This window comes from Rhineura floridana, chromosome 8 (genome assembly GCF_030035675.1).
Source record: "Rhineura floridana isolate rRhiFlo1 chromosome 8, rRhiFlo1.hap2, whole genome shotgun sequence".
In the NCBI taxonomy this organism is placed as follows: domain Eukaryota; kingdom Metazoa; phylum Chordata; class Lepidosauria; order Squamata; family Rhineuridae; genus Rhineura; species Rhineura floridana.
This window is the reverse complement of record NC_084487.1, coordinates 114,731,428-114,749,712: the sequence shown is the minus strand read 5'-3', so window position 1 is coordinate 114,749,712 and position 18,285 is coordinate 114,731,428. Positions and strand designations below refer to the sequence as shown.

Sequence of the window (18,285 nt, the reverse complement as noted above, 5' to 3'; positions counted from 1 at the left end):
GGACATGCTCCAGTGCTACTGGCAATGGGCTGTTTATTAAGCTCAATGTATTTCAGAGAACTCTCCTTGGTCAGGAGCTAAAGACAACACAAAATTTAAAAACTGAAGATAGTTTAAGGACAACATTGTTATCACAGATTAAACGCGACAAACATATCTCCAATGTGACTTAAAACTGTACACTCAGAAAGTTGCCTTGAATTGATGGGGTGTATCATAAATAAGTTACGTGTTTTTATTGCAATTAAGTATCAGCATGTATCTCTTGTATGAGAAATTTCTGAGGGTGCAGTTTTAAGTGATACTGGAGATGTTTTTGTCTTGTTTTCTCTGTGATAATGATGTTGTCCTTAAAATATCTTAAGTTTCTGAATGTTGTATTGTCTTTAACTCATGACGAAGGAGAGTTCTCTGAAACGCGTTGAGCTTAATAAACAGCTCATTACCACTAGCACTGGAGAGCATCCCCTTTTGTTTCCTCACTGGACATGCCACTCCTGCTGCTCTTCAATGATAGCCTGGAGAAGACATAATGAAGTAACTCCTCCCACCAGGCTGTTTCAGGTCAGGAAGTATGGGCAGCCGGGGAGGCTTTGGAGTGTTGGAGAAATGTTTAATTGAAAGAAAAATGCATATAGATATATCCCTCTGCCATCTCGCAACAGTTGGGTAAGCTGAACCTCACACCCACTGGAATTATAAATGATTTCTAAATCACCCTGCAAATGAGGCAAATGAGTCTTTCTTGAAGGAAGAAAACTTTTAAGAAATTGGAGGACAGGTTTTGGCATAGCACTATAAACTGCATTAAAGATAGCATTAGCAATTATGAATAGTTTCCTGTCTTCGTAAGAAATTGTCTTCCCATCATATGCTATTTGGCTTCTTATTCAGTCTCCTACATTAACATGTTGCTCTGGGCTATATCGTAGTATCTGGAACAACCACATACAGGTCCTTTCTGCTCTCACTAATCCCCATTTAACATCTCACTGGGGGGGGGAATTTTTTTGTCACGCTCACAATGTTAACTTGATTAAAGAAATTAAGGATTAATTTTACGTGGAATACTCAGTGCAGAATTTGCTGAAACATCACAGAGCGAACCAGAATGTGAATAATGGCTGCCTAACTTTATAGACGCAGTAAATGAAATTGTAGCTCGGTATATTATTGGCAGGTTACACCATCACCAGACATGAGACTGCTATACACTGGCATATGTCCAAAAGTCATATAGAACCGACACTTTCTCATCATTCATAGCAACTGTGTTTCTTTGCGACTCTTTTGTCCATTTTAAAATCCTATTTCACCGTTCTTTACTTCCTTTACTTACTGTCCTGTATAGCAGAGGCCATAATTTACTCTCCTCCTCCCTCCTTTTTTTTCTTTTATGTCATGTCTTTATAGATTGTAAAATTGAAAGTAGGGGCTGTATTATTGTTACTGTTATTCATTTGGGGCCCTTTTTTGGCTGAAGGGCAGAATTATTATTTTTTAAAAAAATCAACTTTAAATAAATAAATAAATAAACTTGTGTGAATTCCCTTTGGAATTGTCTCTGGTCATTTTGAAACTCTTTTTCCTTCCTTGAAAATGCCTCATTTTCTGCCCAAGCAGCAATTCAAAATTCACCACCAAGTTCTGTTTGAGTGAAATTTGGTGGCAACACTCATCCTCAAGTATGATCAGTTTTGTTCATTCATTGCAAAGAGAATTACTTCCCAGCACTCCCAGCATGATCTCCAGGGCTGACCAGAAATAACGTCCACAACTCTGTTTGACGTAGCCCTCTATGTGTTCCACATAGGCATGGATGTGAGAGAACCTAAATGTCCCTAATCTTATCATCATTGTTATTTTTGGGGGGAAAAAACACCCCCCATTGTCCTTGAAATTTCATATTAGGTAAAATTCCAGCAGGAGCTCTCGATCAAAGTCATATGCTGCATTTTCAGGTTTCTAGCTTTTGTAGTTTTTCAACAGAGGTGCATCGGAATGGATTCCAGGTGTTAAAAGTATTTCCCCGATTGCAAGAGAAAAAGCACAGAAATGGCTTGATGGGTGGGATGGAGCTGCTGCACGTGCTTCTAAGCAGGTGTATTGCTGTTGCTTACTGGGAGGAAGAGGGGGAGGCATGAGGCAGCAGACGGATCAGCAAACGCACCAGTGGAGCCAATCCAATGGACCACACCAACTTTCCAGCCCCTCGCTTCTCTTCCTCCCAGTAAGCAACAGCAAGGTTGCTGGGAAGGTAGCATAATGGCTCCACCACACTCGGTGAACCGCTTCTGTCTTCACTGTTTAGCTAGGGGCATATAGTTCAGTGGTGGAACATATGCAGAATGTCCCAGTTAAAAGGATCTTATGATGGGAAAGACTTCTGTCTTGGACGCAGGTGAGATGCTGGGCTTGATGGTCAAAGAATCTGACTTGGTATATGCAGCTTGTTCAGGGGTTCTTAGATTGATGCTAAACCTAGCATTTTGAGGTACACACTATGTGACTAGGGTAAAGAAAATACTAAAATTGGATTTAACAAATACACATAGAAATATTAATGTCATCACCAAAGCAGGCTAAGAGCATTCAATGCAAAGTCCCTAGTTCAAATCTCACAGTAATTAACTCACTGGTATGTTGTTAGACATATTAGGCTGCCTAATACCTAATCTAAAGGAATCCCCATTGAACTCAGTGGGATTTAACTTCTGAGTAGGCATGCCTACAACTGTGCTTTTAGCGTCAGACTCAGCATGTGCAGATGTGTGCATGCGTAACCCCTATGGATTATTGGTCTGGCCCAGTGGGTGGGGATACTTTAAGAAGGGGCTGTACTTGTGAATTTTAGTTCAGAAAAAGAGAGATGTAGAGGAAAGGAGATGTTAATGCTAAGGAGTAAGAATTAGGCCCTTGCCACCTTGAATTAGGGCATTAAGGTTTTTGTCTATGGGAACTCCTCTTCTTCCTATCCCAGGCTTTTCTGCAAGCAATTCCTGCACTCATGCCTTGTTGGATGCATGGTACTTTGAGAATTATTATATCCTGAAGATATACTGTATGTTACATTCTGTTGGGATATGTTGTATTGTTGTTGCTATTTTTGCTACCTGATTTAAAGTTCCAGATTTTAAAAAAAATTGTAATTGTATTTGCATTATTCATTTATAAAGGAATCCCATAGAACTCAAGAGATTGGTACACATGCACACACCAATCTGAAACTTGGGAGTAATATTCATGTACTTTACAGAGTAGGTGTAAAGACTGCTGAGAAAGCACAATGAACCTTCAAAAAGCATGATACATTTGTATGGTCTCCTTCTAGAGCCGGTATGGGGAACTTTTGGCCCTCCAGATGTTGCTGAACTACAATTCCCATCAGCCCCAGTTAGCATGGCCAGTGGCCGGGGATGATCTTGAGAGTTGTAGTTCAGCAATATCTGGAGGGCCAAAGGTTCCCCATGCCTGTTGTAGCGTTACTGCATCCTACAGCAGACTTCTAAGACTGCCTATGGCAATGTATTGTTTTAAATTTATTTATTTATTACAAATCTATAAATCAGTTCGCAGCCTGAGGTCGTGAAAGTGCTGTACAACAGGATAAAAATAAGATAAAATATAAAAAATGCAAATTCTAAGAACAATTCAAACCATTTCCACTTTTTAAAAACAAAATATAAGCTTTATATGTGCATATGAGGTTCAGGGTTTGCTTTCCTGTTACTTGAAGATATGTTTTCTCAATTGCTTGTCTAAACCGGAGACTGCTACAGACATGAACTGTGAATTGTTCTGATTTTGGGTGTGTACTGGATGAGAATTCTTCTGTGGCTGAGATGTTTATCTAGAAATTAACCAAAGCTCTTGGGCTCCCTTCAGCTGGAAGCTTAGTAGAGCATATTTTCTTATGTGGCACCCTGCATTATACTTTGGCATTCGAAAAGAAACCCTTTCACATCAGTCTCCTTTTGAAGAGTTCAGCATTTTGCACACAGCTAACCTGGGCTTTTAAAAGAAATGAACAACAATGATGTTAAAAATAAAATAAAAATAAAAACCAAATCTTTTGTGCAATTGTTTTTTAAAAAACAAATCTCCGATTATTCTCCTTTGTCTTCAGTTCCATTCATAACAAGACCAAAGGTCAGAGGGCAGCTTCATATTTTTCTGAGATTCTCAGTGTGGGAGGTCAGCGTCCCTAAGGAGGCTTAGGCATTTGCAAGAGAGGCTCCATTACTTCAATCAATGTACCGTCTTGTGACTCTCTTAAAGGGGCAGCAAGCAGAGTGACCACATCACATTGTGCAATCGGTGCATAGTAGGAGAAGTTGTCATTACCTCTATTTCTGATATTTAGGCTATAGCAAAACCAACACCAACCTCACACAGGAGGGAAACACCTGCCAGGTTGGAGGAGCTCTGAAGACTACAGAAGTACAGCATTAAAGGGGGTGCAAAACATCCTGACACCCGAACGAGGACTGAGTATGTGCACTGACCATGCAATACCCACTGACTGTGCAGGGACAGAAAACTCTCTAAACTCTTCTAATTTTCATCTTTGTCATCTTCTTTGATTAACGTTTTTATATAGCAGAGTAGAGATTCCCTGACCCAATTCCCTTAAAAATTAAATCCAAATCTTATTACATCTTTGACTTCCCTACAGATGTTTTGACTCGGTAGAACTTTTTGACTGGGTGGAAGAACATGTGTGCTTTAGGTCACATTTGGTGCAACAACCAAGATCTGTATAGCCCCATCTCCATTCTGAAAAACTTCAGGGAACTCTTAACAATTCTTGTTACCTTTCCTTGAAATTCCTGCAAACATTTCCGTTTGGAAGAGCCTTGCAATCTACTTCAATTTTTGCTGGTATCTGAACTTCAATGTCTACAATTTTTTCTACCCCTGAGGAGGTATGTGCTAAGCTGGTTCACTCACTCACCCAGCCAAAAACCATTTCTCTGGAAGAAGGAGGAACCTTCCCATTCTGAATATAGGCATTGTGTAGGGATGGAATCCAGTGGCCAGTGCAACTTCGAAAGCATTCCATCGACCTAACAGGCCGTATTTTTTGAATTTGTTCTTTGTCCACTGTCCATTGCTTTTATTAACCTGATTTTTTTCCTCTCCCAAAAATACCTGTATTAATGTTGATATTTTAAAATAAACTGTGGATATTTTGAAAGGAATTATCAGTATTTTGAAAGAAGCTACCAATATTTTAAAATGAATTACTGATCTTTTGAATGGGATTGTCAATATTGTGAAAGGGATTATCAATATTTTGAAAGGAAATGTCCTCCTGCTTCTCCACTATTATAGGCTATTATAGAATTGGCTTGCTTAATTCCTGCTTGAAATTTGGATTATTTAAGTGGAGGGGGTGGCAGAGAGAGAGAGAGAGAGAGAGTGAGTGAAAGAGAGAGCACTGTACTGCTGTGCTGTGAGTAAAATCAATAAAAGAATAATATATTCAAAGGAACATTCAAGGGGGAAAATCCAGTGTCAGGAGAAAGCTGCTGAAGTTTGGAGCAAACAGGATCACTCCGTAAAGATGGAGAATATGTCGGCCATTGAAAAATCTAGTGTTAAATCCGAATTCAGCAGAATTCTCACCCATCCCTAGCGTTGTGTGAGCTTATATTACTTGAAATGGATAGTTTATATTCTGAACATAAGTACCAAATTTCATCCCATCTCATTGTTCAGGGGAGATCAATACCATGTTACAGACGAAGAAATGAAAAGTTTAAAATTGTGCATACATGCATTTCATTCACACGTGCTCACCCTGCCCTTTACTGATAGGGAAAGGTTCTGTTGGAGACCAGCATGCCAGCTCACACAGTTCCTTGCATACATGGTGGTGTAGGTGTGTGCCCTTAACAACAATTCACTTTTGGATGAGTGTGTGAACAGGCTCCATGATACCATCTGGGAACCCTTAATCCTAACTATAATCAGATTAACAAATGTTAGGGCAGATCCTCTGCCAAATATGTGCCTTCATAATGGCACAGGCTTGCAAAGGCCTGCACCAATTTAAAATGACAAACATGGCCATTAACTGCTGCTTTCTGGAAGGCTCTAAAGTAGTACAGCTTGTAACTGAAATGATGTATTTGGGGCACATTGTTTAAATTGATGCTGAACTTACCCAACATGGTGGGAGGGATGCTCGCCCTCCTTCCTGTACTAGATTTCTCTGAGCAAGAAAAACTTGAAGAAATACTTTCCTCAGCAAAACCGAGCTGCAAAAATATTGACCTTGCAAGTTTAGGCATGCCTTGAAGGCAGTATGGTAGATTGAACAAGGTGGAAATGATAAAAGTTTGTTCCTGTAAATATGCATTGAAATTATGTAATCCATTTTAAATATATATGTATTTTCTTTCCACACAGATTTTCTGGCCAGCATCAACAACCAAAGTTGATGAGTGCAAAATGGCTGGCAAAGATCCTACAGTAAGTATTTCCCCCCTTTTAATTAAATATTTGGCCACTGAGAAGGATCACCTTGGGTGCAGCCAAAAGCAAAGCGGAAGAGGCATATTTTCATTTAATACTCTGCAGACCAAAATGGTGCTGCAAAATTCTGAAATGAGCATGATATTGACACAGCCTATATCTCCCTACCGATGTCCAGAAAAATGAGGACGTTGCTTATGTTCAGGACCAGATTTTATTTTCTTTCTTTTTTAACAAAACCTATTTCTTGCTTACCTTGTTGCTCATGATGAATATCATTCATAAGGCTTGCTCTGCGTATCTTCTAGAGCATATATTGCAGACTGTTCCACTAATGCTAATGTAAGTGCCTGGATAGACTCCCAGACAGAATATGCAGCCTTTTGTATGGAAAAAAAAATCCCTGAACATTCCAGCAGCACTTACTGCTTGATCATAAAGACTCTTTTATTGGTTCTATAAAGCAACATTTTGAGCAGATGCCTGAAAAAAAGCAGAACTTCCTCAAAGCAGGTAAACGTGGCACAACTATTATTGGAGGTAAAGCAAGAATCGCACAAGAGAACCATCTGTTGAGCCAATTACCTACTAAACCTTCAATCCTCAAAGTGATTCTTGGTCAAGCCAACAAACCATTCCTTTAAATTGTTATTTGTTGTGATTTTAAAAATGAGTACAGCACCTCAGGCACTTTTTGGGAAAAGGCAGTTAGAAATTATATTAATGATGGTAATAATAATAAATGATGGTAATAATGATTTCAGTGTGGCTATGATGGCCATGCATCCTACTTTACAGAGGACAGTCCTCTATTTGAAGGTGCCCTCTATCTGAGGGACTGTTCAGTCCAAATCTCTTTTAAGGATAGAGAACATAAGAAGGGAGAGCAGGGAGGACAATATCCATTTCAGAGATAAGGAACTATTAGAAAGGAACCTATACTTTGGAACTCCCTGCCCATTGATATTAAGTAGGCACCTTCACTGTACTTTTTTTGGCACCTGGTAAAAAACTTTTATTTAAGCAAGCATCCCCAAACATGGAAACCTGACATGTTTTGTAATATTATTTTATAATGTATATTTTTAAAACTGCTGACTTTATTAACATTTTGGAAAACATTAGATGGGTCACTTTAAACCTCGGATAAGAGCTTTTGATGATTGAGCGGTATATAGATTTTATTAAATAAATTAAAAATAAATACATGAAAGGAGAGCAGGGGCCTGGAAGTTGCAGATCAACAGTTAGCAGCAAGCTCTTGTTTTTAGATGATTTTGTTTTAGTTGGGAAGACATTTTAAGATCTTAATTATTATTATTTTATTTTATTATTTATTAGATTTTTATACCGCCCCACTAGCATAGCTCTCTGGGCGGTGTACAGCAAAAAATACAAATATATACAATAAAACCCCATAATATAATACAGCAAAGACACATATAAAAAATGAAAGATCTAAAATCAGTTACAGCAAATTTTTAAAAACTAAATTAAAATAAAAGTTAGATTAAAATGCCTTAGAAAAGAGGAAAGTTTTAACCTGGCACCTGAAAGATAACAATGTCGGCGCCAGGCGCACCTCATCTGGAATACTATTCCACAGTTCGGGGGCCACCACTGAGAAGGCTCTAGTTCTTGTTACCACCCTCCAAGCTTCCCTCTGAGTCGGAACTCGGAGGAGGGCCTTTGATGTAGAACGCAGTGTACGGGCAGGTTCATATCGGGAGAGGCGTTCCAGCAGGTATTGTGGTCCCGCGCCGTATAAGGCTTTATAAGTTAAAACCAACACTTTGAATCTGGCCCGGAAGCATATTGGCAGCCAGTGCAAGCGAGCCAGAACAGGTGTTATGTGTTCAGACCGCTTAGTCTTTGTTATCAATCTGGCCGCCGCGTTTTGCACGAGCTGTAGCTTCCGAACTGTCTTCAAACTCTCTGGAACTCCCTCCCGTATGACCTTCGGCATGCCCCTTCCCTGAATGTATTCCGCCAAGCTTTGAAGACCTGGCTCTTCAGACAGGCCTTTGGGACTTCCGGGGAGGGTTAAATTTTTACGACGAATAGCCTACTACTCTGTACTGGAATTGTTTTATTGTTTTATTGTTATATTGTATTTTATGATGTATTTTATTATGCTGTAATGTATTGTTGTTAAATTGTACGTCGCCTAGAGTGGCCATTGGCCAGATAGGCGACCCACAAATTAAATTATTAATATTATTATTTCAAAGGTAGCCCTATTGAATGGAATTTTAACCTCCCATGATCTTTTAGTACATCTGTTCAAATGGTCTGACTTATTTTGTCGATTGATATATTTTTATACTTATTTGATTGTTGTTTCTATATTTTGTAAACTACCTAGAGGACTCCTTTGCTGCCAAAAGATGGAGTAAAATAATAATTAATAAATAAGTTCCATTTCACTGGCCAAACTTGCCAAGTTATGCAGCAGTGAAAATAAAGAAGTTAATGTTTGTTATGTGCCTATATGACAGTTCAGAAGGAGTTTAATATGTTAATCCCTGGAATGCATGAGAGTGGTTGTATCAGACATTCTTTTGCTAGTATTTGAATAAGGTACATAACTTATCAACTTAATTAATTAATAGCATATTATGCTATGCTCTAATAAAGATTCATTTGGTTGTGGACATGTAATTAAAAGGAGTATACATCAAATACATTTTGCAAGTTCATCTCATCTTGATCCACTCTTCTCAAGGAAAGAAAATATTGAATCTGTGAGCATAATAGAGCATAGTATTTTCCATTAAAATGTCACCAGTAATTGATTCAAGTGATTTCTGTTTAATTAAATTAGCATTAAAAATGTTAGCATAGTGTCTGCTTCCCTATAACAGTATGTTACATCACCCATACAGAAGTTCAGTATTTTCCCTTGCATTGCAAAATGCATAGTATACATAGTATAACATACTTTATATGTTAAACATGTTTATTTGGGTTGAGCAGTGTGACATACATTGTTGAATGAAGTCAATGTGCAAGTGAAAGCAATATGTGGCGGAATTTTACATAAGACTTACGCTACACTCTTATTCACAGTTTCCTGGGAGTAAATCCCATTGAAGTCATTGAGGCTTATTTCTGAGTAGACATTATTGGACTGCGCTGTACTAGGGATAGAATGATCTGTCAACTTCAGTTCTCTTAGTTTCTCATTTTTCCAATCTTAAATTCAGTTCTCTACATTGCTGCAACACTTTTGGATTTATTTTTTAAATCCTCATGAAAATTCTTCAGCATTTTAGTGTGAATTTCTCCTAATAAATTAATTTTTGTATGCAGTTTTGACTCATACATTTTTGCAAGCAATTTATCCTACTATAATGCATTTTTGTATGTGGTTTTCACATCTATTCATTTTTATGCACATTCCCCCCTTTTTATGAACATTTGGTTTGAGACCTGCATAGCAAAATTTGGAAAATGGTACATTTTGAAGGATGGCTGTATTTGAAGTCTCATATTGTTTTGGAAAGTGTGAATTTGATAGATACGACTTGAGACGTGAACTTCATTTGAATTTCTCCGCCATCACAACGCTGCACTGCTACACAGAGGATGCTATGTGTGGGCAGCTGGGAGACTGGCAATGGAGCACTAAAGAGCAGCGGAGGATTTTCTTTCTTTTTTCTTTTTTTTAAATAAAGCCTCCTTTTAACTTGTTTTTTTTTTTAATCATTCACTGCTTTTTGGTGCTCTACAGGCAACCTCCTGGACTTCCATACTTCCTGGAATACCCATGGAACAATATCGTAACATAGCATTCTCCTACGGGCATTTCAGGAAGCACAGAAGGCTAAGTAACAACACAGAGAGGCACAATACTTTTTAAAAGAAAAGTTAAAAGGAAAAACACCAACCACTCAGCTGCCTCCTAATGTAATTAAGGTACAAACTAAATAAGAGGAATATCTTCCCCACAACTGAATTCCCCTCTGTGCACAGAAGGGGCAGAAAAAGGTTTAGGTTAAGTTCAGGTTTGGAGGCTCTATTAGTTTGCAGCAGCACTGAACCATACAGTTCTGTAAGTAACCTTACCTTGTTCAGTCTAGAATTGAGATTTCCCTCATTCCGGTCCTTTATTGACTGATGGGTTCACTTTGCATTGTGTTTCACTGCTCCTGAATTCCAGTTTAAGCAGATTTTTATGAAATCAAATTCCAGAACTGGAGCATTTGCCATCAATTTCAGCTCCATCAGTTCTTTTTTTTTGTCTAAAATGTGCACACATGCACATTGATAAAGCACTGCAAAAAGGCCATTATTAATGCATTCTGAGCACTAATAAAACACCACACTAAAGGAATCTGAACATAATCAAGTGTGTCATCACATCAAAAATGGCTTTCTGCAGTGTTCTGTCAATGCACGTTGTGAAGGATACACATCTTTTAAATCCAAGTCAAGGTGTCAAGTCAAAGTACAGACATACCCCACTTAACGTTGCTTCGCTTAACGTCACCTCGCTATAATGTACATGCTCCATACGTCCCCATACCCCGCTTAACGTTCGCGCGCTTCGCAATAACGTACATTTTATTGGCATGACGCTGCTGCCATCTAGTGGTGATTGCGTGCAGTACAAGGGAAGACAATTTCTTCACTTAAAGTAGATTTTCACTTAAAGTATACTCTCCGGTCCCATTGCGAACGTTAAAGCCTGGTATGCCTGTACTTGATGTAGAAAGGGAGGATACAAATGTAACAAACTCAAGATAACCCTATTAAATTGTTTTTGGTGATTCCATCAGAGGTGACACAACTGGCCACTATTAGAATGATGGATTATATGGACCCTTGGACTCATCCATTGGGCTCAATGCTCAAATCTTACTTTTGGTGATACAAGCAATGTTGTACTTTATAGGGCAAATCCAGCACACTGAATTATTGCTAGAAATCCACTGGGATTCAGTTCTGATAAAATACCTGATAATAAATGAGTTCATCAGATAATAAATGGTTCATCAGATAGGGCTCCTAATGCAGAAGCAACTTTCTGAGCCTCTAGTAGTATCACCACTCACTCCTGCAACCCCTTTCTGGATGTGGGGATGGAGGAGGAGTTTGGTACACTTTTTGCAGGAGAACAACCAATCTGATAGTTTCCCAACTTGCTTAAGGATCAGAATGCAACTCCTGAAGAGATCACACAGTTCTCCAGATTTTGCAATGCCTTTTTAGTGTGCCAAAAAAGGACCCAAAATATGTATAATTTGCAGGAAAATATCATGAGAACCACTGAAAAATATGTATGCTGGGGAACTGCCTACAAAATGTGTACAGTAATGCATACAATTTAAATGCAAACTTTTCAGGAATTCTTTCAAAAAATATGCTCAAAATGGGATGGAACAGACCTATGATTGAGCACCAGTAAAATTAAAATGGGATGGACTTAGGCTGATCCACTCATCTGTATCTGGGTGTCATGTAGAACAGGTGTCATGATATAATGGGATGTTATATGGGATGGAACATGAATGTTATGCAATTATAAATGGTTTATCTGCACACAAAGCCCAATAAGTATGGCGGAAGAACCGGGTCCTCCATAATATCACATCTGGAAAGGAAACAGCTGTGTGCAAAGGCATTGCTCAGGGTCCCAAAACGTAGAATGGGGAAGAGGGTGAAAGAATGGCAGGACGGAAAAAGACAAGAACTTAGAGCAGCCCTGGCTACGTTTGATTTTTTCTGTATGAGTGTGGCTTTGAAAACCTTGCCGCATATTAAAAGCATGGCTAAATGTTTCGTGTCTGCTGGGGCTTTCTGCTACCAGCATGTCAGCTTTTTAATATTTGGGAGAAGCTGTCTGGACAAGAAGGCGCCAGGAACATTCTGCTGCCTGCTTCTAGCTTCAATGCGATAGCAGAAGCTAAGAAGGGAAAAGGAGATGCTTGTAAAAAGTCTTTCTATAGAGAGTATCAGATTCATTGTCTTTCATTTATCCTGTTTGTATACCATTGCTGAACCATAATGGTTCTTCTCCTAAATCATAATGTACAAGTCTTGCCGTTGAAGAGCTTGACTCTCTTATCACAGCGTAAGAGCCTTGCATGGAAATGGTCAGTGGCCAGATCCTGATCCACTTGTGGCTCTGAGGATCATAAGGCTCACTAACAACAGGGTTGGCAAATCTAGTGGCACCAGGTATGCCAAGCCAAATCCAAACTATGGGAGAGTGAGAGTGCCAGCCAGGCGTGTACTATAGTGCCTCTACAGCTCCCTCCTGTGACTTCATTGCTTCCTTTCTATGGTGCCAGGGGGTACACTGTAGTTTTATCAACTTTTGTTGTTCTCTCTTTCTGCAGCACGGTTGTGGCAATTTTGTTCGTGTGATACAGACTTTCAACCGCACCCATTTATACGTCTGTGGAAGTGGGGCATTCAGCCCTGTATGTGCATACCTCAACAGAGGACGAAGGGCTGAGGTAAGTGTGTCGATCAAGCAGTGCTATTTTTGTCTGTGGTTTAAAATGGTGGTTGGACCTGAGCCAAAATTTCTCAGAAGACATTTTTTTCTGAGAAAATTATTGAAGGTTTTCTGGAAAGAAGGCTGCTTTGCAGCTCCCCCTCCTATCCACCATTTTCTTTTGGGATCATGGTCACCCTTTCCTGTGCACAGTGCCCCAGGGTGATGTAGGGGATGAAAAAATTGGCCAGGCTGCCAGCGCAGCTGCTCCTGTCACTTTCAGCAACAACAATAATAACAATATTCCTAGGGGGTGGGAAGGGACTCTGTTACTGTGACTGCAATAATGGTGATCCCTACCCCTGAGAAACTTTTGCAGAATTTCCCCTCCTCAAAAAAGTTTGAAGAGATTGCCTTCCCAATTTCTTTGCCCACAAATAGAATGGAGAAGTTTGAGGCATCATTTGAGCACAGCTATAGTAATTCTGGTGAATATCAGAAACATTTCATAAGTATCCAAGTCATGTTAACCCAAATAATTTCCCTTACCTTACTGAACCCGGTTGGAGCCCCCCCAAAAAAAACACCCCTGCAGAACTGTTTTTCATCCCCAAGAGTGCTTTGGCATGGTTTCTCAACAACAGACCCCTCCCCATGCCCAATGATAAAACACTGTTGAAACTGGGAGGAGTTTCCAAAGCTGATTTTTGAGATGGGGTACAAAATTTACTGTTGAAAGCAGGGAAATGACAAAAACCAACTATGCACGTCCATGTCCTTGGCCATGCCTAAAAGAGACCTCTGGATCCAGTCCCTGAGTCTGGAGCTCTGAGCAAGGGAATTTTGTAAGCCAGTGAGAATCAGCTTGGAGAGCTGATAATACCAATAGTATCAACTTGATAATATCAACTTGGAGATACCACCTGTGTTGCAGGATCTTTATTTTGTTTTTCACATCTGTATGTTTTTCCTCCAAGGTGATCTGAAAATTGTTATCCTCATTTTATCTTCACAACAGTCATTTGAGATAGGTTAATCTGAAAGTGGTTTTCCATTCCAATGAGCCAAGTCAAGTGTCTTTATTACGGTCAACGACCCATCCAAGAGATAAAATAAAGTAAAAATTAAATAGTCAAATACAGGCAACTTCTAGTCAATTAGTCAGTCATACATTAGGACTAGTAAAATAGTAGTAATAGCAAATGATTAGATGAAATATTGATGACCAAATGATATACATTTGCACTGTCTTATATATAAAAACTTAACAAATAGATACAGATGAACATTGGGACTAATAAAATAGTAATAATAACAAATAGTTAGGTGGGATATTGATGACCAAGTGATATACATTTAGACTGACTTATATATAAAAACTTGGCAACTGGAATCAGATGTGGACTATTCTTACCAGACAGAAGCCTAGATGTCCGGTGCTCTAAGGAGCTATTAGAATACTTTTGGATATAAGGTAAAATGAGTTGATTCCTTTCCACAGAATAAAATGGGCAGACATAGAGAACATGAGCAAGCGATTCTATGTGACCTAACCTGCACGGGCATAGACGTTGGTCTAGGGGAATACCCTGAAATCTGCCCTCCAAAAGGGCAGAATCTAAGCAGTTGAAGCGAGCCTTAGAAAAAGCTAGTCGATATTTAGGATTCGTAAGGATCTCCAAATAAGGTGCATATTTTGGTAAATTAAAGCTCAAGTTGTGATGTAAGGGAGAGCAGACTTTGGCTGCTGCTTGTAACGTTGATTGTCTATCCATGTCCTTGAGGCGAGAGATGATAATCTGTTTGACTTATTAAAATTTTGGGAAGATAGAAATTCTGTTGAAAGGCCTAAGTAAGGAAGCTTATCTATAAAGGATTTCTTCCAGGTGGAAAGGAACATATCTTCCTCTAGGAGCGACAGATAACCCGGTAAACATGCATAAGCAATTTTGGCCCAAAAATTATAAGCAAGAGACCATGCATGGCACTCAACCGAGCTTAGACCAGCTTCTAATCTCAAGACCACGCTGGGGACGCACTTTGGAATCCCAAAAATTCGGCGTCGAAAGATGGACAAAACTGCTTCAACTGTAGAATTAAAGGCATATATCCATAGCGGAACACCATATAATAATTGGGCTAGCACTTTGGCTCTGAAAACCTCAATGGCTGCAGGTATGAGCCCTCCTTTATTATAATAGTAGCGTATAATGCCCTTCAGAGTGTTCCGAGCGGTAGCAACTGCCGCACGAATGTGAGGCACCCAGGAGAGGGAAGAGTGAAAAATCATGCCCAAATATTTATAAGATCTAACTTGCTCGATAGAGTGGCCATTAATTTTCCATCTAAAGGTCGAAAAGGATTTTGAGAACACCAATATTTTTGTTTTGTTGAAAATAATTGTTAGTGAATTCTCTGAGCAATAGTTCATGAAGACTCTAATCAAACGTATGAGGCCTACTTTGGAAAAGGAAAGCAGGGCCGCATCGTCAGCATAGAGCAGAAGGGGGCATCGACTTCCATGGATTTTGGGAGAATGGAAATCAGGCGCCAAGCAGTTAGGGGCCAGGTCATTGAGAAAAAGGTTGAAAAGGAGATTCCAATGAGCTTCATGGCTCAAATGTGGTTAGAATACAGGTCTCCATAGTTCAAGACACACAGTATTCCAGGTCTGCATAACTTGTGGCCCATCAAGCTGAGCACAGCCTGCTATCCATGTATTTTTGCTTGTCAGGAGCTTGGTAGCACCTGTTTGTTTGCTGGCTTGCTTGATTTTAGTCTCAAGCAGCCACAAAGAACAGTAGGGTTACTAGTGGCCATAATCTTGCCCTTTCCTCCACAGCACATTGGAAGCACAATGTGCCTATTAGCTATGCCATCATATGGATAGTAGCTTCTGGCCATTTTCTTGAGAATATTTGCAAGCAAAAACGTTTTAGAGCACAAATTATACTTTTTGAGTGGCCAAAAAATGAACAAAAGCCCTGTGGTAACCATATTCCTTTGCAATGATTCACATTTACTTATACATGCTTGTAGTTCTGATCTGCTGCGGTTGCTTTGGCACCAGTTTTTCAATGTTAAAAAGCTTCTCCCATCTTCAGTCCATGATTCCAGCCAATCAGGGATCATGCTGTGAATGGAATATCCCAATGGCACTTAACTATTCACATTTTGCTATGTTGGCAGCTTTGTTGAGAGCATATCTTAGCACATGGGTGTCAGTGTGGGGAGAAGAGACACATCTTTCTTTCTGAAGCACCCAGGCCAATGTTTCTTGCCTTCCAGTGCTGCTCTGTTGTGGTTTGATTGCCTATTTTTTTCTTGTTACTAGCACAGTTTAGTGCAACAAGATTTGCCCAGTTGCCTTGGCAGTGAGGGGTGTGTTCCCTTCTCCCTGATGACAGACAATATTTTCACCCTTTTCTCAACACCTCTGAAAACACTGGTAAAAAAAGAGAAGAGAGTGCTTTGCAGTGGGAGACAAAATGTTCACAAAATATATTGCTCCCTCTCTCTCCCTGTTACCGCTCAAAACTAATGCATACAACTGTGAGAAGCATCTTGCCCCAGTTTTAAAAAAGAATCTTCAGTGTGCTCCAACAGATGCACACACAGCATAAGCAGGAATGTTCTGTTGGCATAAACATGACATCAATTAATTTACAGTAAAATGCTAGATTTCACAGTGAGGCAAAAATAGGGTGTTCTTAAATGGCAAAATAAAGATACACATCTTTGGTACATGGTAATTGGCTTCAATGAGCCTGTCTCCTTAGCCACATGCCTGTGATCAATTGATTAAATAAACCGCGAACTCAGACGTCTGGAGTCTGTTAGACACTTGACTGCAGGCCTTACACTTTCCTCGCTGTGATTGTACAGGCCAAGAATAGCAAATCCCCTTGAAGTGCAAAGGTTTAACGTGAGTCTCCACCCCACCCCTTTTGTACCTATTGCATCTATGCGTGTATAGGCCTAATTAGCAGAATGGAGTGAATTTATTTTTAGCATTCCACAAGCAAGACTAGTGAGAAATTACATGGCTTATCAGCAACTGATGCCTTTTCAACTTGCCATCATTTTTCATAGGCAAAAGGCTGTTTTTCCAGATGAAAAGGGAAAGAAAGAAAGATATTTAAAAACCAATTTCTTATTCTTTTGTTTTTTTCTGCAAAGCTAGAATCTTTTGAGGATCTCTTGAGGCCTGTGTTATGGGCTGGGCAACATTTTTTTTTTATTGAAAGCTACACTCCCTTGAAGGTAATCTGTTTGTGGGTGGGACATGCCAGCAGTGGATGGAGTCAGAGCCAAAGATAGGTAGAGTCACCCCTTTTTCTTTCTGCTACTACTCGCTGCCACCTCCTCTCTCTCTCTTTCTGCTACCCCATCTCCTCTTGTCTTCTGCATGAAATTGGGCTAAGAGCTACAAGATGCCCAAGATGTGACTCTGCATGACAACGGACACCAAACATTTAACAATCAAAGCTGGGCTAGAGAATAGTGTTGCCCGGCTCAGGGCCTGAGAATGATTCTGTATCTTTAAGAGAAGAGAAAATTCAGCCAAGGGCAAGTTTTCTTGCAACATTGTAATAGGGAAAACCACAAGGTGAAATTCTCGCTTTCCCCCTGCACAACCTTTAAAGATACAGAAGACCTCTTGGAAGCTGGGCCTGACAACCAAGAGTTCTTCTGTACCTTTAAAAGTTGTGCAGGGAGAAGGGAGAATTCCACCTTGTGGTTTTTCCCATTACAAGGGTTGCAAGGACACCTGCACTTGGCTGAATTTTCTCTTCTCTTAACGATACAGAATCATTCTCAGCCTTGAGCCTGGCAACCCTACTAGAGAAGGTTAGGCGTTATTGTTCACCCACTTAGCATAACTGTGACCAAATCGCAGCTGCAGGTGTATTTTCTGTGTGTCATCTACAGGGAATGCAAAGTGTGAAAGGGAACCCGTGTTGGGAGAGAGAAGTCTCTAGCTTCTGCTTACCTGTCATGACTGATTACTAGGGTGGGTGGTGAGCAGCATTAGCCTTCGCAGCTCATATATATGTGTAGCAGAAGCCTGGACTTTACACATCTTCCTATGAGGCTCATCATTAGACTTTTACTGGGTTTATATCATTTTAGGACATAGAGCCAGTCTATGAGTCATATACTCATAAAGCCGTAAAATTTGAACCAGACTGGCAGAATTCAGTCGGTGTACTGATGCTATCATCCACTCTAAGTCTTTCTGGGTCTTAGCTCTAGTTTTTATTAGAAAACTGATATCGTCATCGTCATTACCACAATCTATTCAGTATCCCCCCTTTTTATCTTTTCTATCTAAAACAGGGCTGGGTCCTCCAGATGTT

General features: G+C 39.7%; 1 protein-coding gene across 5 annotated transcripts in view; it reads left to right on the top strand.

Moving 5' to 3' along the window:
- SEMA3C (semaphorin 3C) overlaps nucleotides 1–18,285 on the top strand; it is a 223,093-nt gene that overhangs the window by 115,993 nt on the left and 88,815 nt on the right. For all 5 annotated transcript variants that reach the window (XM_061582155.1, XM_061582157.1, XM_061582156.1 and 2 more), the window contains 2 exons: nucleotides 6,415–6,477; nucleotides 12,825–12,944. In XM_061582155.1, the coding sequence (XP_061438139.1) occupies nucleotides 6,415–6,477; nucleotides 12,825–12,944 (183 nt within the window). The remainder of the gene's footprint in view (nucleotides 1–6,414; nucleotides 6,478–12,824; nucleotides 12,945–18,285) is intronic.